This window comes from Hemicordylus capensis, chromosome 3 (assembly GCF_027244095.1).
Source record: "Hemicordylus capensis ecotype Gifberg chromosome 3, rHemCap1.1.pri, whole genome shotgun sequence".
Lineage (NCBI taxonomy): Eukaryota > Metazoa > Chordata > Lepidosauria > Squamata > Cordylidae > Hemicordylus > Hemicordylus capensis.
In genome coordinates, this window is record NC_069659.1 from 94,953,017 (window position 1) to 94,976,985 (window position 23,969).

Consider the following 23,969-nt stretch of genomic DNA (forward strand, 5'->3'; position numbering starts at 1 on the left):
TCTCCCTGGCCCTAGTCCAGCACTCTAACCACTACACCACGCTGGCTCTCATCATGAGCTCTTGACCCTTGCCCCTCATGGCTAATAAAAGCTGCCAGGGAGGATACGGGCCGATGGTTGGAGGTGATTATTAATGATTCATTAAGAGAGGGCAGGATGCCATCATGCCTCAAGGAGGCGAGCGATGGTGAGACCATTATTTTAAAAAGCCCTCCCTTGATCCCTCCAACCTGGATAACGATAGACCTGTCTCTAACCTTCCCTTTTTGGGCAAGGTGATAGAGCGTGTGATGGTGCCCCAGCTGCAGAGGGTCTTGGATGATATCGATTATCTGGACTCTTTTAAATCTAGCTTCCACTCCGGATACGGGACTGAAACTGTCTTGGTCGCTCTAGTGGATGACCTACGCCAGGAGCTAGACAGGGGGAGTCAGAAACCTGTTGGTTCTGCTGGACCTTTCAGCGGCATTCGATACCATTAACCATGGTATCCTTCTGGACCACCTCTCGAGTATGGGAATCAGAGGTACTGCTTTGGAGTGGCTCCAGTCTTTTCTGGGTGTGTGTGTGTGCAGAAGATGGTGCTGGGGGACTACTGCTTGGCTCCATGGCCATTGGCTTGTGGGGTCCCGCAGGGTTCGGTTTTGTCCTCTATGCTGTTTAACGTCTACATGAAACCGCTGGGAGAGGTAATCCGGGGACTTGGACTGAGTTGTCAGCAATATGCAGATGATACACAGCTCTATCTCTCCTTGTCACCTCATCCTAGGGAGGCAGTGGATATCCTGAATCGGGGGCTGGAGGCCGTGATGGGTTACATGTGGGCTAAAAAACTGAGACTGAATCCAGACAAGATGGAGGTAATGTTGGTCAGTCAGTAGAAGAGCCAATCGGGATGAGGAGATGGTTCTGGATGGGGCTGCACTCCCCTTGAAGGAGCAAGTAAGCAGCTTAGGGGTATTGCTGGACCTGGCTCTGCTTTTGGAAGCTCGAGTGGAGGCGGTGGCCAGAGCCAGGGGTGCCTTTGCACGGTTTCGGCTGGTGCGCCAGCTGCATCCCTTTCTTGAGAAGGCAGATCTGGCCACAGTTACCCATGCCTTAATCACAGCTGGATTACTGTAACACACTCTATATGGGGCTGCCCTTGAAGAATATTCAGAAACTGCAGCTAGGATTTTATTTAGGAGCTGCCCACTGGGATCACATCACGCCCATTTGAAAGAGCTGCACTGGCTACCAGTTTGTTTCTGGGTCCAATTCAAGGTGCTGGTTTTGACTTTTAAAGCCCTTAAAGATTTGGACCCTGGATACCCAAGGGACCACCTACTCCCAAGTCGTTCCTCAGGCTCCATCACAGTTTTTAGAAAGTGTGTTAAATCTTGACTTTTTACCCAGGCTTTTATATTATTGCCTCTACGGCTGCTTCTTTGTATTTTGTATGGTTATTTTATGCCTGTATTTTAAAATCTCTTTCATCATATTTATGTTTTTATATCTTAGCTTAATATTTTAATTGTCCCTCCCCCTCAGTCTTAATGCTACATCAATTTTAATCTCCGTAATACTGCAACACTTTCTTTATATTGCATTTACTGTATAGTATTACTGTTTTACAACTTGTGCTGGTCAACGACCGTAATAAAGATTATTATTATTATATTTTAATTGTGCATTTTTATAGTCTTGTTTTAATTTTTCTGTGTGAACTGCCTTGGGATTGTTTTAATGAAAGGTGGCATATAAATTTAACAATCAATCAATCAATCAATCAATCAATCAATAAATACAGCAGATATGTGGACTGGCACACTCCATTTCGGAGTAGATTCAAACCAAAGGCCATGTGTGTAAAGTCTCCAGAGGACTGCTGCACAGGCCAGCGGAGTTGTAGACTCAGGCTAAGTTTCAGTCTGCCCTATAGGAGACCTCAAAGAAAGCAGGGAGAGGAAGCAGGACAAGCTGGAGAGTCTCTAAAAATCACTTTTACTCGTGACAAGACTTTAACCGCGGTGGGACAGAGAGACAGCTTTCCCTGCCCTTCTCTGCCACAGTCCCTCCATTTCATGGCATTTTTCTGAACTAGTCTAGCCTGACAACCAAGCTGGGAATATATGGTTTACCTAATAAAATTCAGAGTAGAGGTTGGAACTTGAAAAGACATGCATGTGAAAACTGAACAAAGTGCCAGCTATATGCAAGGGGCGACGTCAGGAGAGAAACCAAAGCCATGTGTTAGTGTAATAGCTGAAACAAATTCAAACAGTCCAAAAAACCTGATTACCCATAAAAGTTAATTATAAGTTAACACGCAAATGAAATTGCTACCCTATCAAAGCAACTCCCATAAATGTTATTTTTGCGTTCTCTACAAAAGGGCTACTTGAACATGCACAGCCAAGGTGACTCCCGAACCTCTACTTAAAAATGTTAAGCTCTCTCATTATGACATTAATGGTTAAAATGAAGAAGACCTTGCAACACACATCTTCTGTTATAAGGCTTGTCTATAAGGCAAGACAATAGCACCTCACTATTTTTCCTCTTCATGTAGGCAAGCCCTAAAATGGAAAACGAATGTTGTAAAATGTTCAGAATTTGGAGATACTGAGATCCAAGAATGACGTTTCAGGGAAGTGACAAGTACTGATAAACACCTTTTCAATTATTTAAATCTGCACCTGATGAGTGAGAGCTGATTTGAAGTGCCTGCAGGAAGGGACCACTGAGTGAGTCAGACCTTTGGCAGTCACACTTTTTTCCCACAGAGGCTGCTTGGAAGCAGTCAAGAAAAATGCTCCTGTCTTTCAAGCAGATGTTTTGTTACAGATGGCTGAAGCTCCACATTGATCACAGCACTGTCTACTGGGTTTTACTGGCAGGGTATCATCTGACAGTGCCTAAGTGGATCCATATATTTAAGTTATGTTTACTGAAACTATTGTCTTCTCTTCATTAGGAAATGTAGAATTCTGCATGTTGGTGAACTAAAAAAGCCCCCTTAAAATTGATATATCCAGTATGTATATATTGATATATATATTGCTGAATCCAAGCAAGACGGAGGTGCTCATTGTAGGGGCGAGTTAGATCTCCCTGTGCTGGATGGGGTTACACTTCCCCGGAAGGAGCAGGTACGCAGCTTGGAGGTACTCCTGGATCCAGGCCTCACTCTGGTATCTCAGGTGGAAGCTGTATGCTGAATTTGATCACACTATGGTCGCTGTTCCCTAAAGGGTTGATGACACTGACATCACGCACCAGGTCCTGGGTGCCACTCAGGATTAAGTCCAAGGTTGCCTTCTCTCTGGTTGGTCCCAAGACCAACTGTTCTAGGGCACAGTCATTCAGTGTATCTAGAAATTTGACCTCTTTGTCAGTACCTGACTGTGAATTTACCTAGTCTATCCATGGGTAATTGAAATCACCATTATTATACCCCTGGCTCTCCTTGACGCCTCCCTGATTTCCTGCTGCAACTCCCAGTCACTGTCAGCGTTTTGATCCAGAGGGTTTTGATCCAGAGGGCGACAGCATGTCCCCAGTAGCACGTTTCCTTTCAGGCCTTGTATGACAAGGGTTTCTGTGGAGGACTCCAGTCCACCTAGATCTGTAAAAATATAGATTTAAAAGTCCCAATGGAGTGTTCCAACAAGACTCCTGAGCTTTTAGGAAAGTAGAACTTCCATATCCAAGGTAGAGAGTAAATAGTTCCATAAGTGGTTTCACTCCCATGGTATAGCACAGTGCAAGGAGGTGCTTTAACAACATGGAGTCCTGAGCCAGACACTTTTCAACCAATGGACAGTCTTCGTAAGTGGCAATAACTGTAATTAATAAAGCTCCTTGTATTTCCATGTGGTTATTTACAAACTGAGCATGTAATCTACTTCAAAACAGAGATGTTGCTATGAATATCCTCTCTCAGTGGTGACCTTATTTCAGTGGCTCTTTCAGTTCACCATTATAATCTTATTGAGACCCTATAAGGTTTTACATAGTCGTGGGAATTGTGCATGTTGAACATGAGAAAAGGAAAAGGAAATTCATGGGGATTTCCCCACTGGAACCCAGTATGAAAATGCTGAATTAGTCATTGCTGGATATTCTTCACCTTCTCCTCACATTGGGCATTAAGAAATACCTTGGCATTATTGTAAGACTTGCTCTTATTCCCACATCTGCCCCCAAGCAGGGATTAACAAGTGTGAGAAATTAGGTGATAGTCTTCTTGAGTGAAGTTTTGGGATTCTAGAAAGGGAGCACTCATGGAGCCTTATACTTTCCCCATATCTCCAGCTAGACCTCCCTATTCTGGGCCTTCACCAGTTCTCCTTCCCCTACCAAACCCTGTTCCCCATTACAACCAAACTGTTTGTCAGAGGATAATGTCACCTTATCTGTAGTAAAATCTATTCTATCTGCTTATCCTTGACAGAAATCCAAGGATGACAGTCATGGTCACTGAAGTAGCAAAGAATTTAAATTTCAGTCATCTTCTAAACTTTAGGAAAATAAAGTTATACCATAAAATACGATAAGACTACATATTCATACCTTTAGCAGGACTTGTGTTAGAAGATAAGAAAGTGGTGTTAGAAGATAAACAAGAAAACACTGGTACAGGTTGTACTTACATCACACTGCTCCCAAAAACAAGCAAGTATTTCTGTACTCTCTGGTATCTTGTTTTGGTCACGAGTATTCTTCTGGGAACACTCTGGCAAATCTTGATCAGAAGCCCTTAACTGAGCACCTATGAATTTTAGCTTGGTGTGATAACTATGAAAATTTACATGGCTTGCAATTTCCTTTGCATTTGTAGTGAGAAATTCACAACCTCGCCAATGGCACTGGAATTGAGCTAAACAAAGAAGAGAACAACAGTTTGACAGAATACTGCACAAATAAAAACCCTCCTAGTACAAGAGCAGTCAATGAATACTGACAAAGTTTCCATTTGCTAAAATGGAAAAAGAGAAGAATAAAGATATAAAGCCACAGAGAAATACCACAGAGAAATGTAAAGATTCTCTGTGAAATGATATTAACTTCACAGATAAACATAATAAAATGTATAAATCCTAAACACGTTTACTTGACAGTCACTCATTTATTTCACTAGGACTCACATCCAGGTAAATGTGCTTAGAAAGGCAGCCTCCAAAGAGGGCCTCTTGCATTCCATCTAGCAAGCTATTCTGTTTTGATAATTAGAAGTTTGTCCCTGTGGGGATCCTGTAAAGAGTGTGGGGGGTGGCATCAGAAAGAAAAGGGAGGAAAAGGAGAAGAAAAGTGGAGCTGTTTCTGGAATGAAGTCTTCATTAAATCCACACAATATTGTTTTGTGTTTACGAGGGAAGCAGTTACAAAGCAGGGCCCAAGACATTTTTGAATCTGAAGCAGAAAACCGAAGGGATGCCTCTCCCCTTCCGCATGGTGATAACAAAATAGATTATATACTGCTCATAAATGGTACTGTAAATTTGACTAAAGGTACCACAAGTAGATCATTTCATCCTGCAAGGCTTCCCTTCTTCTATATATCCATCCTGTAAACAAGTAGAACGTTCTTGATACACAGAATTATGACAGTCATTCTGTTGACTTCTCCATTTCTACATGAAACTAACGTACTTTTGAAACTAACGTATAGGGTGTCGATGCCTCCACAGGGCTTGGCACTACATGTACTTACAATAGCTGTTTGTCTGAATTACAGATTTCCGCCCCCTTAAGGCTCATAATAACTTTGAAGTCTGGTTTCCTTGATAGCCAGAGAAGATGCTAATTGCTGAAGTCTTTGTTTTGTATAAACTGACAATTAAATTATAAATCATTGATAGGACCTTTCTCCAGTCCTACAAAGTGTAGCGTCTTTATCTTATTAATCCTTGCTACTACAAAATTCTGATTCCTGTGTGCCAGATAAAGGAACAAAGACAGAGAGATAGTGAGTGGCCTTGAGTAAGATTAAGTCCTTCAGCTGGCATTTGAATCTGGGTCTTCTCAGGTCCACACTATTCAGAGGCTCAAGGGCAGGGTTACACAGTTTCAGCACTCCAGCTGTTGCTGGACCACAACTCTCATCATCTCCAGCCACAATGGTCAATGGTCAAGGATGATGGGAGTTGTAGTTCATGCTCTGCAAGAGAGCCGAAGTTGTGCAGCCCTATCCAAGGGCTACCACCTTAAAACTCCTGTGCTTTTCACAGCCTATGTGACAGACAGAAACTGAGTTTGTGTAGTTTTCCCCATCATTTTACGTCCATGCCAGAAAAAGCAGCATCTTTTTGCTTGCTATGCAGTTGTTGAAGACACAGGGGCCTTGTCAGGTTAAAAACAAAAAAGAGAAGTAGAAAATAATAATCTTCACTGGACCCAATTATCTAAATATCACAAGTATGGTAGGAAGAGAACATGGAGATTACCTGTTTCTTTCAGTAGGCAGCACATATATTCTTGTAAGTGTTCTGCAATATGATTACAAAGCTCCTCCATACATTTTCCGACAAAGAGGCATTCTTCCCATTCACATGGTAAGGCCATTTCAGGGGGCTTGAATTTCTTTCTAAACGCCATGGCCTAAGATCCCTGAAAGTACATAGTAGTTTCACAGATGATGTAACTGTTATAATTTGTCTCATTAAATCATGTCAAGTTATTTTGCTTTCCTATTATAATTCGCAGAAAAATCACTTCTGTCTCATGCCCAGTTATACTACTGTCATGTGTTTCCATCAGCTCTACTCTTGGTTCTACTCCATCCCCTTCTGGTTTATCTGAAGGGTTTGCACCTTAGTGGATTTTGCTTGCCAAACCAGACACCACCCAGTTCCTGTTGGCCCAGTCCACAGACACGAGGAGGAGTCTGTGTCTTAACTATTGGGCCTGACTACCTCTGTTGACTCCTCCTCCTACTGAAGCCTAACTGGAGCATAGCTGTTTTACTGACTCCTCTCAGAGGCGTTCTTACCCCTGGACTTTGGGGCTGAAGTCCAGGGCCTCCACACCCCCTGGGGGCCCCCAAATCCTCTTGAGTCTGTCCTGGGTGGTGTGGTTGTCGAGCCACCATCCTGCACTGCGCCAGGCAGCCAAGTGTGACTGTGACCTGCACCGGGTGTGACCTCTGCTTTAGAGACAGAGTGGGGACAGAAATATTTGTTTGTTTATTTATTTAGTGCAATTATATACCACCCTATAAAACATTAACATAATCAGAACAATTTAAAATACAATAAATACTCTAAAAACCGAAACTTTAAAACTATAACCTAAAAAGAAATATGTGGGATGGGAATAGGTTGAAAAGTTTCTGCTAATGCATATTTGCATAAAGATGCCTGTTATATATTCTTACATTCTTGTGAGCTGAGTTGCTGTTTGTGCCCACAAGAACCCATGTGTTAAAAATTCTGTGTTTTTCACAGTGTGTGTGTGTGTAAGGTGAATGATGCTTAACTTGCAGTGGGGTGGGGCCTCCAAAGGCCTTTAGGACCTGGCTCCAAAATTATTTATGTGCACCCCGCCCGCACACACACACACACACACACACTTATTATTACAGATATTTCTGTCCCATCTCTCCAGTACACTACTGCTCAGGGCAGCTCACAACATCAACAAAACACATATAATGTAAAATAAAACATTAAAAGAGTTAAACAAGTAAAAGACCAGACTAAAACCACATTTAAAATTACAAATTTTAAAAGTTTCAAATCAAAAGTTATTATTAGAAAGCTACAAACTGAGAACACACACACACACACCAGCTGAAAAAGGGAAAAAAAGATGTCTAAAGGCCTTAACTAAGCTAAGCAGCTCCTGAAGTTCCCCAAAAGGCCCCACTGCTGATTCCTCTGTGCCCTCCTATGGTGGCCATGGAGTGATTCAAATGCAAAGAAAAAAGTGTAACAGGTGATTTATAATAATGAAGTGATTTAAGAAGTTTCAATCACTTGTACATTTGTTCTATTGAGTGGTAACTTTTTTCTTTGCATTTTCATTAGCACCACTCTCCCCTTATATATATTTTTATGGAGTGATTCAAAGCTTTTGGAGAGCAGTTTACTGAGGATCCTGAAACCTAGAGGCTAGCTCTGAGCCTACCCACTTTTCTCTGTCTACCCACAAACACAGTCGAGTTCAAGCTACAAGATTTAGCAAAATTCAAGCTTACTGATAAGTCTTCCGTTTCTCCAGAAGGTACAATGGGTGGAGCTTCCTCTTCTGAACAAAGGAAGCAAGTAACACTCAAGAACACTGAGGATAGAGAACTATTTTTAAGATTTAAGCTGCTCTGAGCCTATGGGATAGAGTGGGGTTATAAAACCAACAAACAGATAAACATCCTGGGCTGGGCTCCAAATAAGCTCCTCCCTGATCTCAAACTTGGATACTCAAGTTGGAGAAATTCATGAGTAAACGTTGTTAACACTGTGAACATAACTAACTCACTTTTAAAAAGTCATTTTTGTATGTTTCTGCAAGATTCAATCAAAAACCAAACAGAAACAATGATAGGGGATATCTGAGACCACCTCTTATTATCTGCCTCTAGGAAAAGACTCATCACAGCAAGTCCAAGCCTTGCTATCTCATCGTCTTCCTCAGACAACCCAAGATCTGACCCTAGATACACACTGCTGCATCTGAGGTACAATTTGCTGCATCCCTTTTTGCCAGAAGTTGCTCCACCGTCAAAGCTTGGTGTTGTTAGCTACTCTGTTTGTAAACTCTAGTACATTTGCAGTATTTGTAAATTATTTATATATGTTAACTGATTGTATAACTGAGCTTTTCAAGCGCTGTTGTCTTGCTGCAACAATTTATTGCTAACCATAGCAGAGGCATTGCAGGGCCCCAGTGCTCAAAACTGTTTAGTAGGATCAAATGGTCATTTGAAAGATTAATTTTAGAGACTACGTAACCCATTAGAAGAAGCTAAATCAGTTGTTCTTTGAAAATCAGATTCTTTTAGATGTTGTAATAAGCACCAATGTAACCATGACAATATTTCTAATAGATTTTTGGTGTATACTTTTAAAATGCTGAATAATCCATTACCACCACCCCACTTATAATTTCTTCTACTATTATTGATACTTTGACTATGCTGCACTTTTAACAATGACTTACTCTGAAGGAAACTGTGCCTGGTTTCCAGTTGGGAACAGTTTGACCAAGCGTCCAAAAGTCCAGAAATGCCCTATGGATTTTGTTTGTTATAAGACAAAAAAAGTGTGATGTAAATTTCTTAACTCTTGTACCATAACCATGTATCAGTCAGTGATATTATTTTGAGGCAAAGTGGAACCTGGCTGTGGCATATAAGCAAGACAAGGAATATTGGCACCCTATGCATAATATTCAGATGAAGTGTTACAACTATGTAGACTTCAAAGAATTTATACTTCAAATAATGTGCAACCAAGGCTTAATCTGAGGCATGACTCAGCACCAAACATATAAAGCTACTTTATACTTATAAAGTAGGCCCATCTTGGTCCCTTGGCCCATCTTGATCAGTATTATCTATACTGACCAATAAGAGCTCTTTTGGATTTCATACATGGGTCTTTCTACTTAGACATGGTAGGGTTTGAACTCAGGACCTTCAGTAGCAAGTACCACTGAGCTACAACCCCCAGAAAGGAAGGATGGAAGGAAATACATAAATACATAAATGTTTATCTATAGCATGGCAAAGGCCATCTAGTGTGTTCCTGGCTGAGGTGAAATTTGAACCAGGGGCTTTCAGGCTCTCAGTTTCATGCTCATAAGACACAGCTTAAAAAAGAGTAGAAAAGTATATATATTTTCTTCACCACTGAGCTAGATCCTAAGGCTGTTCTCACGAGCAGCCTAACCCAGGATAGGGCAGCCCAGCCTGGATTAGGCTGCTTGTGTGCAGCACCAGGATTCACATGGATCCTGGTGCTGCCTGCCTGCCTAACCCCACTTTGAAGCCCAAGGTTAAGGGCATAAGCACGCCCTTAACCCTGGCACCAGGTCTGTGGTGTGCTTGGGCTGCTTGCAGCCCAAGCACCTGTCTCACCAGGGTATCCCCCAATGCACCACACTCATTGTGTGGTGCATTGTGGGATATCCAGAGTCCAGGACACGTCACCCCGGCCTCCAGAGATCTGCGCTGCTTACAGCAGCACGGATTGTGTGGGTGGGTAGCTCATGCGCCTAAGACAAGCAGGGTGATTGTTGCAGGGAACTTAGGTTGGACCTTGCCTTCCCCCCTGCTCGCCCTGATATTGGTCATGAGAACAAACTTACCGAGTCACAGCCTCTCTCCTTTTTACAAATTAAAGCCTGGATATGATGGTTCTGCACCTTATGTTGGGGTCACTTCACAAGTGAAAACTGTGTCCTACCCAGGTTTGGGAGTTCTGTGTGCTCCCAATTTTTGGTTGTGTGGGTGCAAACACAACCAAAGGTAGGAGGAGGGAGGAGTGATTATGTGAAAGCGAGGTAGGAGGGAAACTTGCATAGCTCTTCCTCCTACCTTGAATCCACACAATCACTTCTCCCTCCTCCTACCTAGTTGTTTGCACCCACACAACCGAAAATTGGGAGCACACGGAGCTCCTAACGCTGGGTAGGACACAGTTTTCGCTTGTGTGAATGACCTCATTGTCTTGTTCCAAGAACCAAAAATAAAGTATGCCAACTTCCTGACTGACTAGCAGTGCATTTTAGATCTTTCTCTCTCATCCTCACTGTGCATAAAGAGGGATTTTAATAGGGAGGGAAAGGTACTTAAAACTTGGCTGGGGAATTATTTCCTTACTCTGCTAAGCATCTCAATTAACTATTATAATTGTTTCTAAATGTTAGGCTTGAAGAAACCTCCTCCACACTCAAAACCAACCTCATCAAGGCTATACTCAAGCCTTTCATCTTCCCAAGGTGCAAAAATTGAGTACATACCATGCTATAACCTACGTCAGCAGCTGTGCATGAGATTTTAAAAGATGACCTCCTGTCCCTTTTGAATTGGCCATGGAAATGCCAATACTTGTTTTCTAAAGTTTAGCTGTACTTTCGTGGTGCATAAGCTCAGGACATTTTCTTGTATTTCAGAGCCAAGATTCAGGACTGAGGACTACTTAATACATGACTTTTCCCTTCAAACAAGTATGCTAGTGTACCAAAACAGCAGTATGTCTTGCAAGTGATCAGGAAAGGTCAAGTGTGCCATCAAGTCAGTGTCAATTCCTGGTGACCGCAGAACCCTGTGGTTGTCTTTTGGTAGAATACAGGAGGGGTTTACCATTGCCATCTCCCATGCAGCATGAAACGATGCCTTTCAGCATCTTCCTATATCACTGCTGCCCAATATAGGTGTTTCCCATAGTCTGGGAAACATAGTCTGGGAAACATACCAGCGGGGATTCGAACCGGCAACCTCTGGTTTGCTAATCAAGTCATTTCCCCACTGCGCAATTAGGTGGCTATACATGATCAGTAGTAGTAGTAATTTATTATGGTCCGTGACCAGTCAACATTCACACCAAAATACAAATCAGCATAGAACAAAACAAAATCAAAGCAGCAAAACTAAATAAGAAAACATAACTGTAAACAAAAATCTCAGCTACAGCTAACCAATTGCTCCCATCTCAGTTTACAGGCTGCTACACAGAATCTTGCTGTCCCCGCTGTAACAACTGTATGTTGAGCCGCCAAGAGATAGAAGATGTAATACTCTTCTGATCGACCTGGCCTATTTTTAAAGAATGGTTCAATCCATATAATACGAATGTCCCTATAGTATGCACAGTGTAAAAAATAACATGTAAACCGGACTCAATGTCACCCAAACCACATGGGCATAACCGGCTCCCTAGTGGTATCCCCTTAAATCTGGCATCCAAAACGGCAGAAGGCAAGGCATTAAACTGCACCAGCAAAAAAGCTCCCCTCTGATTTAAGGTGGTCAAGTGTGTGAGGTGTGCAGCTGGCTGAGGATAGTTTGACAACCCACCTAAAGTGTTACTGGTGATAACCAGACTTAAATCCAATTGCATCTCCATATCCACTACACACTATTTAATAATTTCTTTGGCAGCATCATGACCCAAAGCTAATAGATATTGCGGCAAAAAGCCATATCTGCCTAAATTATCATAAAGGCTCTTGCACCAAGGTGAGTGAAACTCATCTTTCAGAACCAAGGGGGCAAGGCCCTGGGGGCGGGCATATAATTTGAGCCAATAGTTAAATGTATGAAGCCACACCTGTGCCTCAACATCATGCACATGATCATGTGTGAGGACCATGCAAGTTGCTTTTACCTGCCCCCCTTTGACCACATCCCCCCCCCCAATGTTTGATGCATACACCCAAAGATCCTGAAAATGTTCATCCATCTCAGTGACTTTATATAAGTAAAAAGGTCTCTTGAGATCAAAGGAATGGTTTGCATGCATGCCTAAAATTACTCATAGGTGTCAAATATTTGCTGTACTTTACCATTGTTTATAAAGGGCTTTGGGTTATTCAAAGATGAAAGATGCTTTAGAAACAAGTTTCCAAATGGTTCAGATAATCCTTTTTATCTTCATCTCTGGGTAAGAAAGAAAGCAGTAGAGCTGCACAGAACTCCTGGAACTTCAGAAACGTATGCCTGATTTTCAAAGTAATCGTAGTTTAGCTAATTCAAGCATCATTATTTTCTTCTCTAGTTCTTTTTTTTAATTTTTATGTTCCTAGTTGACAATAAATAAATAAAAACAACAGTATCTTGGTGTCAAGATCCCAGGATATACTTTTGCTGAGCTCAAGAGCCCCTGGTGGCGCAGTAGTAAAACTGCGGCCCTGTAACCAGAAGGTTACAAGTTCGATCCTGACCAGGGGCTCAAGGTTGACTCAGCCTTCCATCCTTCCGAGGTCGGTAAAATGAGTACCCAGAATGTTGGGGGGCAATATGCTAAAAATCATTGTAAACCGCTTAGAGAGCTCCGGCTATAGAGCGGTATATAAATGTAAGTGCTATTGCTATTGCTATCGCTAAGGATACCCCACATCCAAATGAAACTGGTTGCTAGTCCCCAGTTTCTTCTATACCCTCACATCCCAAAAGATGATTACATTATCAGATCTGATCCCTGCTAACTGGACAAAGAGGCATCTTTTAAAGTAGTGGCTGTCATATATTTAGCAGGGAGGAAGCATTCTGCTCAGTCCAGCAGAGCATCCCTTCCCTTCCAGTGGCTATTGCTGATGTTTCATTGTGCTTCTTTTTAGATCATGAGCCCTTTGGGGACAGGAGACCACCTTTTTTATTATTTTTGCTATGTAACTTACTTTGTGATTGTTTTGCTTGAAGAGCAGTACATACATATTCTTAATACAGTAATGGCAATAAGAATAATAATATTAACCTGAAAATGCTGATCTCCTGTTGCAAGAGGCAGAGAAGCAAAGTCAGGTACAGGATGCAGAAGTGTTTCTTCTACAGCATTTTATGCTTATGCTTAGGTTGGATATGTGAGTGATGCCTATTCCTCTTGTGGATTGCCCTTGCTGGGGTTATGGTGATTAAAGTTGAATCATGTACTTAAATAAATAAATAAATAAATAAATCTGTTAAAAACAGTTTGTCAATGATGTGGTCAGACTGAAAAGAACAGCCAAGAGGGGAGGGAAAAATAAACATAATCTAGGCTTGTTTAAAATTGTTCCAGTAGCAACTCTACTATAGTTAAGTGTGCCTTTTTCAGGTTAAAAAGTCCAATTTTTATCCACATATTTGGATTAGAAGCTTTCCTGGGCGCTTTCTGCATAACACGCTGCAACAGTTTCGCAACATGTCTGCTAAGTGTGCTTCTGTACTGCCTGCAATCCAACATCGTTTGCAGTGAGGTGCCGTTCATATTTCTGATGCCCTATTTCGGGTTTTATTGCTGCGCTGCAGCACTACAACGTTTCATCTGTGTTGCAGGAAAGTAATAGTATTTTTCCGTAGTAGGTGGGTAACAATGATGTTGCCCTGGTGTAAGTGGTGTGGTGTGGACGGTTCATGGGGGGGGGGTGATCTGTCCATATCGCCCCTTCCTGCTTCAATTTTATTTGTCTCTTTTTATTTTATCTTTCATTTCTTTTTCGTCCCTTATCTTTTTCTCATTTTTACACTGTGTGAAGGGGGAGCGGCGGGCAGGTAGAGCCTTAAGAGCTGAGAGGATCTGCCCAGGCTTGCTTTGCTCACCTCTTTTCAGGGGTAAAGCAAGGAGGACAGCTGCCTTGGCTCCCCTGCTGCATCCCTCTTGTTCAAAATCCACCCAATCCCCTACTCCGCCTATGTTTAATAGGGGCTCTCTCTGCCATTTTGTTCGTTCATTTGTTTTGCAGGATCGCTTGTGCAAGGTGCAACGCTGCAATTAAATTCTCATTTTGGAGCAGTACTTATGTTTTTAAACGATGCTTTCCCTGACAGCTTTGTGCAAGGGAGAGGAGGTTTTTTTTTAAAAGACATCACATCATCCCCTCCACCTCCTCCACAACCTCATTGGCTCAAAATGGGGCAGGAGGAAGGAGCAGATAGCACGGTTCAAGGAAAATGTGGACACCCCCTGCCTGGAAACCATGTTGCAGTGGACAGCAATATGAACGGCCACCAGCCTACCACAAAGCATTGAACAACCCTTGACTCACAGTTTGAAACTGTTGCACCATTCTGTTGCACCTTGCAACACTTCTATTGGTGCAAAGCTCATAATCTGGAAAATGCCTGGTTTACAGAAATACAGTCATCTGCAAGTTTCCCATTATGTGGTAGTAATTTCTGCATCAGCAGAGCCATTTTTTATTTTTGTTTCTTTCCCCCACAATAAGTGTTCCAAGTGATATGATTATGTGAAGAAAAGTATTGTGAGAATTAGTGCTGCATGGTCATACTCTACAATGATTTCTATGACCATTGAGCCACTTCCACCATGGAAATCACTGCAGAGTTGATCTTGGTACTTCCAATTAATGTGATATTTGCATGAACATATTGCCATGGATGGAAAATAAATGACCAAAGCTGACTGTGTAAAGCAGCTTTTTGTTTCATTAGCATGGGAAAATTAAACACATTGAAGCCTACCACTGAAATAGCTTCTGATTAAAAAATCAAATTGTGTGCATTTAAAAATTCTCCTTTCTCTCTCATTTCCCTTTCCTCTGTTGTCTCTGCAACTGCTGAAAGGCAGATTGTAGGCTCCTTGGGGTAGATCTGTTTGTGTGTTTGCTATGGTACTCTGTGTATATTGCACACATAAGTAACAAATTGCCATTTTTAGCCTACTTTCCTTAAGAAAAGTAAGCTCATGAGATCACCCAGCTCTGTGTGTGTGTGTTTGTGTGTGTCCTTGTGTGTGTTCCCCCATGAACATCACAGTGCCTGGTCAAATATAAACCAAATTTGGTACAGTTGTGGGGACACATCGGGACATCTCAACTGCACAGGTGGTGATGATGTCATCCACTCTGGTTCAAGATAACAGATGCATAAATGTTTGAGATGCAAGTGCGCTAACTTGTGAACTGCCTAATCAATTTGAACCAAATTTGCTACAGTTGTAAGGACACATAGAGATGCTTCCATGGCATAGTTTGTAATTATGTCACTAACCCCAATTAAAGATGGTGGATGTGTGAATGTTTGAGGTGCATGTGGGCTAACCTGTGGACTGTCTAACTGATTTGAACCAAATTTGATATAGTTATAGTGAGTGATATACAGGAGGACTTCGTTAATCACGGGTCCAGCAGTCTTGGTTTCTCATATCCATGGTCTGGTAATTAGTACCTGACCTTGGTATATGCGGGGGGGGGGGGGAAGGAGGGGAAAGGGTTAAACCCGCATATCCATGGGTTTGGGGTGGCCAGAAATTATCTCGGTGGTCATTTCCGACTGCCGGAGAGATTGGAAGCCATTTCATGGCTCAAAAATGAGGCAAAAACTGTGATTTGGGGGCAATTTTTGGCACCATGGAAAACAGTAGGGCACGGTAAGGCACTTTGAGGGGACATTTGGGTGTGATTGGGGGGAAACAGGGCAAACCCCACCATTTTTGGCTGATTTTCAGCATCCGGAAACCTGACCCTCCCCCGATTCCCATTTCTGTAATGCCCCATTATTCTCAGATTTGCTTTCTGCGCCCCCCCCCCCAGAATGGAACCTCCACAAATAATGGGGCTCTCCTGTATAGGGACACCTCAACCACATAGTTTGTGATGTCATCCACCCCAATTAAAGATGGCGGATGCGTAAACGTTTGAGGTGCAAGTGGGCTAACCTGTGAGCCACCTAACTGATTTGAAACAACATTGCTAGAGCTGTAGGGACATGTAGTGACACTTCAAGGGCATAGTCTGTGATGATGCAGTCCACCCCGATTCAAGATGGTGGACACGTAAACATTTGAGGTGTAAGTGGGCTAGCTTGTGGATTAACCGATTTGAACCAAATTTGGTACAGTTGTAATGAGTAACACATAGCGACACCACAAAAATGACAGTTTGTAATAATGTCATCCCTACAATTCAAGATGAGGGATGCGTGAATATTTGAGTTGCAAGTGGGCTAACTTGTGAACCACCTAACTGATTTGAACCAAATTTGATACAGTTGTAGTGAGTGACACATAGGAACACCTCAACGGCATAGTTTGTGATGATCACATCCACCCCAGTTCAAGATGGCAGACATGTTAATGTTTGAGGCAGAAGCTGGCTAACTTGGGAAGGTGGTAATTATCAATGAAGATTCCAGTGAAAGGAAAGTAGGCAGATTAGTTCTTACCAGAACAACTTGTTCTGATTTTATTCACAGTTTATGCATATCACTTCCCTGCCACCGCCACCAAGCCCCCACCCCCCACATTAACTGAATAGAAAGATATACTCAAGACATGACCCAAAGCTACAAGACCTGAGGCTTCAAAAAATTTAACATGGTTGTTACAAGGGAAGTGTACTGCATGGCCTCCTATCTCAACCAAAACTTTGTTAGAAGCTTGTTAGAAGTGTTTGCAAACTAATCACTACAAGAATTAGCAATGAGAATTGCAGCTGTAGTACATTTCCACACAAAATGCTGAAATAAACATGGTAAAGAATAATGAGTTTTTCCACAAGCCACACAGCTCTTACTAGACAATAGGTATTCTTCCACTGTAGACACAGGACTTAACTAGTCTGAGAAATAATTCACCCTGAGCAGTCCCAATCTTTTGCATAGACAACCATAATGAGGTCATTCACACAATCAAAAACTGTGTTCTACCCGGGTTTAGGAGCTGTGTGTGCTCCCAATTTTTGGTTGTATGGAAACAAGGTTGAGGAAAATCTGGGTAGAAGTGATTGTGTGGAAGCAAGATAGGAGGAAAAGCTACCCAGGTTTTCATCCTACCTTGTTTCCACACAACTGAAAATTGGGAGCACACACAGCTCCCAAACCTGGGTAGAACACAGTTTTTGATTGTATGAATGACCTCGATGTGTGGATTAGGTGATCAGGTTTGTGGAGAGTAGCAATTATTGTGTTTGCAATGGTTCAAAAATGTGCTACCCTAACTAAACATAGGTTGGTTCTTATCTCTGATTTCTTGGTTAACATATTACAATTATCCACATAGCATCTGCAGGGAGAAATTTAAGACCACTCATATGGATGAGAATAGCATTATCTGAATCAGACAGCCCTGCTGCACCACCACCAACATAAAATAATAATAATAATAATAATAATAATAATAATAATAATAATATTGCTTTTATTCCTTTCATAGGACTAGCTGTGTTAGACATTTGCAGCAGAACAGCATACAGCTGAGATCTCTTAAAGACTAACAAATAAATAAATAAATATTATTTATATATATATATATAGAGAGAGAGAGAGAGAGAGATAGTTTGGTCTAATTTTCTTTAACTGTACCTCACTTCATTACATATCTTTTTGATTCTGGAAATTTTCAGTCTCTTAACCCATTCTCACTCAAATAACCACATAAGTAAGCTATGCCTGCAGGGAAACTAGAGCATGTTGAGATCTGTATGCACAGCATGGGAAAATAGCAGAATAGGGAGGAAAGATAAGATATATTTGCCCCCAGGAGCAAGTTTCCCATTCTTTCTTCTGGTTCTGCAAGTCCTACGAACTTGCATTAGTACATATGGACACAAGTTGATCATTGCTAATTGGGCTTGATTCCACCTTTTTCGTGCAGACAAGACTTTATTTGAAGCTTGGAGGGTTCAGGCTAAAATTAGCAGATCTTGACTTCATATGCCATAAAACAACAAAGTTAAATACTTCTTGCATGACTCATGCTGCCTTACATAGTGTTGTTTCCTCCATTCGTTCTACATAAGCAGATGGCTCTTAAAGCACAATAGTTTTCAGTGTTAACTAGATGCTTGCATTTGTCTAGATACTGTATTTGCCATGAAAATAGGAAGGGGGAAAGTCACTCAGGGCCGATTCTAGAAATGCTGGGGCCTTCTGCAAAATTAGGTCTGGGAGCCCCTATCTACAACTATTTTTCTTTAGGCTAAAGAGTGGGGAGGTTGTCGGCACCTTGATCCCTCAGCAGCTCTTCTGCCTCAGCTAAGTTGGCAACAATCTAGAACAAAAGAAAGAGAATCAACAACAGCCTTCAAACAAATGCCTCATTTTTATTTGCTTCATTTTCATTGCAGGGGTCATCCAATGAAGCTGCTTCGCAGGAGATTTAGGATGGAGAAAAGGAAGGACTTCACACTGTGTATCAATCTCAGGTATTCACTGTAACATACAGAAGGCCCTAGGTTCAGTTTCTAGCTGCAAGGTTCTCAGGAAGCAGAGCTGAGGAGAAAATTCAAGAGGTGCTGCCAGTCAGGCTAGTGTTTCTCAACCACTGGTCCCTGGACCGCTGCCGGTCCCCGAAGGGTTGAGTGCCGGTCCCTGACTGGGAGTCAACCCCACCCCCCCAAATTGAAATCAAGGCACTCACTTCCTCAATTTTGCACATGGTACGGAAGAGGAAGAGTATCACGGAGACATGGGACCCTTCTTGTGCCTTGCCTCCATGTGCTGCTGAGATCTTCCTACAGCTATCTTATTCCCTATCTTTACAGCTTCAAACTGTATGCAGTGCGGGGGCATGGAGGAAAAAGTATGGCAGTGGGCGCCACTTGAAGGGCTGCTGGTTCTTGCATGCTCATTGTTTGCAGCCAAAGGTTGGTTGATTGAAACCCAGCTGCCTGTTGTGGTCGAGGCGCCTTGAGAGGGAACGCTGTTTCTCTCTTGCATCAGTGGGGCTTGCTTGTATGTTGTTTTCATTGGCCCCATTTAGCTTTTGGATTTTTCTAATGGCCCAACATCCCCTCTCCATTGAGTAATCACAAGCACCTCCAGCCCCACCCTGCACATACTGAAGACATACTGGAGACAAATTTGTTCACCCAGGCTTTTAGATTCAGGGGTTCTCAACCTTGGGTACCCAGATGTTGGTGGACTTCTACTCCCATAATCTCCAGCCATAATGGCCAAATGCCATTGTTGTTGGGGGTTATGGGAGTTTAACTGAGGGACCCAAGGTTAAGAACCCCTAATATTCCATGTTTGCAAAAGATTCCAAATTTAATTATTTTAATGCTTATATTATTTTCATTCTAAACTGCCCAGAGATGCAAGTTTTGGGCAGTAGAGAAGTCTGATTGATAGATAGATAGACAGACAGACTTGAAACCCCTTTACTAACTGCTGGTCTGGGAAACGGCCCATGAAGAATGTAGCGGTCCTTGAAACTCTGCACGAAGAATTTAGCGGTCCTTGACTCCAAAAAGTTTGAGAAACACTGGGCTAGACAATACTGGGCTAGATGGGCCGAAGTCCTGGCTCAGAGCAAGGCAGCTTCCTATGTCCAAGGAAAACTTATGGGATAGAGCCTTTGCTTTCCGTGCAGAAAGTGCCAGGTCTTTCAGCTCTCCAGCTGGCATCATCCTTGGCTACCCCATGGTTCCTGCCTCTCCTCCTCTCTCAGTATCAGCGGAGGGCCAGCCTGTCTAAAATCCCATCTCAGAGAGTACAGCTTCTGAGTCTTTCTCTCCCCTTCCCTCCCTTCCTGTTGCTGTTCTTCAGACCCCAGGCTGGCATGATCCCCCCCCACCACCACAATGCTGTGGCCCCCTGCAGTTGCAGAATGCTTAAACTGGCCTTGAAGCCACTTCCTTCATGTATTGATAGAGCAGAGGCTAGCCAACATAAATCATGTTTAGTTAAGATATGCTTGGAAGTGTGTGGGCAAAATGGCTGTTGGAATCTCAGGGGTCAGGGTATATGTGTGTGTGTATTGAGAGAGTTCTAGTGGGCAGGGGGTGCCCTAAACCAGGCCTGCTCAATTTTGGCCCTCCTGCAGATATTGGCCTACAACTCCCAGAATCTCTGGCTATTGGCCACTGTGGCTGGGGATTATGGAAGTTGTAGTCCAAAAACAGCTAGGGGGCCCGTAAGTTGAGCAGCTCTGCCCTGAACAGATCTATGCCCTCCCCATGACTAAGGTTGTAGTCTTATGCAGTATTTACTTGAGAGTAAGCCCCAATGAACATAGTTGAACTTAACTTCTGTTCTGAGTAAACGTGAATTGGGATTGCAATGAAGAAACATGAATAAGGTTGCACAGGTATGCAGGGGTGTCCAACTGGTTGCACAGGTATACAGGAGTGTCAAACTGTCACCCTCCAACTGTTGTTGGCCTACAGCTCCCATCATCTCGTCACAGTGGCTAGTAGCCAGGGATGATGGGAGTTGTAGGCCAATGTCTTCAGGAGGGTTGCAGTTTGACACTAGGGATGTGCACGAACCTGTTTGGAGGCCTTTTTACAGGTCTCCAAACAGGTTTGAACACTGGCCAGTTTGAACGTTCAGTGGGAGTGGGGGGTAGGACTTTAACGGCGTTGGGAGGGTGCACTTACCCCTCCCCCCACTTCCCCCCCACCAGTGCTGGAGTTTTGTAAAATCCCTTCAGGGCAGCAGTATACCTCCCTGCCGCCCCTTCTCCTTTGCCGGAAGTAGCCAGAAGTACTGGGTGCGTGTGAGCACACCGATCGCACATGAGCCCATCTGCTGTGCGCGCGTGCCCAGTACTTCTGGCCCCTTCTGGCCGAAGAAGAAGGGGCAGCAGGGAGATATGCTGCTGTCCTGAAGGAATTTTACAAAACTCCAGCGCCAGTGGGAGAAAAGCGGGTGGAGGGGTAAGTGCACCCTCCCCTGCCCTTAAAGTCCTACCCTCCACCCTTTTGAGCCACCCCCACCCAGTTCCGTGCACATCCCTATCTGACAGGCCTAGCTCCTTCTGCAATGGCGAATCTGTCTAGGCCGTATTACTTCAGACTGCACATGAGGCCTCACATGACTGAATGTTCCTCCATACAAAATATGATTCCTGCACACAGAAAACTAGATGTCAGGGAGAAAACGAAGCTAGAAACGTTTTCTGTGTGTAAGGCTTTGGGGGAGATTGGGGTGTGAAGGAGGATTCAATAATGCAAAGTCCCACATCTAAATAAAGTGGTACAGCCTAGACGCTGATTTGCCATTTCATTTGGAACTTAGGCCTACATAATGCAAAATGGGATAAATCGCAACATTTATTTTTAAAACGATCAATAAAATTTGCTTATGTATATCACACACTTTTTGGATGAAGGATATGGGTTTATTGGAGAAGTCTGAGAGTGAGAGAAAGTGCAAAGTACATACAGCTAGTCTGCCTGTATCTTGAGGCTGACAGCTTGTTCTGTCCTTGTCTAGGGAACTGCAGAATCACTGGTCGGGTGATGTAACTTTCAGAGTCATGCTAGAGGCATGTGTAGGTTTGCCTACTCTCCAGAATTGGCCTGGAGTGTCCAAGAACTGGCATCCATTTCAAGGTGTTATTGAAAGCAATCCTGGAGATTTCAATGACTTGATACCGTTAAAAATACTGGGGTGTGGAGAGGAATGGGATTAAAGAAATAGCTTCTGTCAGAATTGGCAACCCTAGGCCAGTGTGATTGAGTAGTTAGTGTTCTGGACTAGACAGTGGAGATCTATGTTCACAAGGATATTCAATCATGGAACTCATTGGTTGACGTTGGGCCAGATAACATTTCTCAGCCTAATCTGACAGGACTGTTGCGACAAGGATAAAATTGAGGTGGGAGAATCTTGTATACTACCTGAGCTTTAGAAGGGGGATATAACAATATCACACATACATACACTTAGAAACTGTATACCATTATTAAAAAATAAAAATAATTGAAAACATAGAGTATGTTAATTGTCAAACATCTACAGTAGTTGTAAAAATACCAAATTATGAGGATCACCAGTATTCCAGAGTTTCTCAAACTTTGCAATGAGCTTCTCTCACAAGGTTAAAATTTTATCAGATTTCCTAAGTGCAGCCAACAGAAAACAAGAGCTGCTTGCTTGGCTTGTGGGCTCTCCCACAGATCCAGGGGGCAAGCAGATCAAAAGGAAAAGAAAGAGAATATAATTTGGGCCACACCATTCTTTAAGGTGCCTCAGGAAGAGCTCTGGGGAACCAAACAGCCTTGAGAAACACAGCTTTCTCTGTACTGAAGTGAATTGTGACTGGGAGGGGCACAACCTCTTGAATCAATCAAGACATAGATTGTCAGAAGTCAGGCTAGGACCTGTACCTCTCTGTCAATGCTCTACACCAGGGGTTCCCAAATACTGGACTACAATTAGAAGTAGGGATATGCACAGAATGGGATTTGTGTTACGTTCAGAGCTTGGAACAGAATGCAAATACTGGTTGAACCAGTTGTTCCAAAAGAACAAGCACTTCACTTGAAGGGCATTCTGTTTTTTTGGCTTGAAACATTCAAAATGCCCCATTACGAGCTCAAAATGTTCTGCACATCCCTAACTTGAAGGTCATTATGGTTAAAAATGATGGGATTTGTGATCCAACATCTGGGGATCCAAAATTGGGAACCCTTGCTCTACACCCTCTAGAATGGCTCGCTCAGATCTGTCCTTAGTAAGAACTATAAAACACAAGAGATAACATTGCACAGTGCTCCTTGATATTATCTTTTAGAGGTTTTAATGAAACATTTACACTGTGTTGAGGAATGTAGATTTTTTTTTGTCATGGTAAGCACAGAGAGGGTCACTCCTCAGGTCTTGTTCAAACATATAAACTCCCCTCTGCTGATAACCATTTATTTTCTTTGGGGGCAGGGGGATCAATACAGCTATAGCTATGGCACTTGAAAGGCGGAGAAGAGATTTACAAGTGAAGCTCAAACTTCTAAAGGTAGAATAGTGGTAGATGCCAAGCAAGAACAAGGATGCTGTATATCCTTGTCCTCATTGTGGAGATTCAAACACTGAGCAAGGAGGGAAGGAAATATGGATTGAAGGTAGGAGTTGAGAGAAACCTGAATACTAGGAATACAACCTTAAGTTTAACTCATTTTCTGGCAACGTGTTTTAACAATCTGAATACCTGTTAGTATGCTAGACTAGATGAATTTCTTCCCAACTAGCCTACCCACACAGAGCATCTGTGCGCTCTTTGGGGCCAGCTGCTCCCTCCTACCCCACACTCTCTTGCCCTCCTTCCCCCTCCCCTCCCTCCTGCCCCACACTCTCTTGCCCTCCCATCCCCCTCCCCTTCCTCCTGCCCCACTCTCTTGCCCGCCCTCCCCCTCCCTCCTGCCCCACACTTTCTTGCCCTCCCTCCCCTTCCCTCCTGCCCCACTTTCTCTTGCCCTCCCTCCAGCTCCCTGCCCTCCCCTCTCCCCCTTCCCCTCCCCCTGCTCCCTCTTCTCTTGCCCCCTCCTGCCCCACACTCTTGCTCCCTGCCCTCCCCTCTCCTCCCTCCCCTGCCCCCTCCCTGCTGCTTCCTCTCTCTTGCGCTCTCCCCCTCCTGCTCCCCTCTCTCATCTTCCCTCCCCTTCTG

The 23,969-nt window shown here is 43.1% G+C and overlaps 1 protein-coding gene and 1 long non-coding RNA gene across 16 annotated transcripts in view; one reads left to right on the forward strand and one right to left on the reverse strand.

Annotated features, from left to right (window-relative positions):
* The window catches only part of LOC128349388 (histone H4 transcription factor-like), a 41,133-nt gene extending 17,506 nt beyond the window's left edge, over positions 1-23,627 (reverse strand). The window contains exons 1-8 of one of the 15 annotated variants that reach the window (XM_053305582.1): positions 22,696-23,627; positions 18,584-18,629; positions 13,398-13,572; positions 12,487-12,580; positions 9,139-9,208; positions 8,180-8,229; positions 6,429-6,591; positions 4,635-4,861 (exon numbers count right to left, since the gene is read on the reverse strand). In XM_053305582.1, coding sequence (XP_053161557.1) covers positions 4,635-4,861; positions 6,429-6,579 — 378 coding nt within the window. In that variant the 5' untranslated portion in view covers positions 6,580-6,591; positions 8,180-8,229; positions 9,139-9,208; ... (2 more) ...; positions 18,584-18,629; positions 22,696-23,627. Of the gene's footprint in view, positions 1-4,634; positions 4,862-6,428; positions 6,592-6,973; positions 7,107-7,357; positions 7,377-7,809; positions 8,042-8,179; positions 8,398-8,457; positions 8,477-8,540; positions 8,560-9,138; positions 9,209-12,486; positions 12,641-13,397; positions 13,573-18,583; positions 19,652-22,541; positions 22,578-22,695 lie in introns of those variants that run through there. The other 14 variants (XM_053305581.1, XM_053305580.1, XM_053305588.1 and 11 more) reach the window with 14 other exon arrangements.
* Positions 5,285-18,784, forward strand: LOC128349393 (uncharacterized). The gene is made up of 3 exons (XR_008318791.1): positions 5,285-5,436; positions 8,561-8,656; positions 18,706-18,784. It is a non-coding gene; the product is annotated as an uncharacterized LOC128349393 (long non-coding RNA).
* Positions 23,628-23,969: the final 342 nt, after the last annotated feature.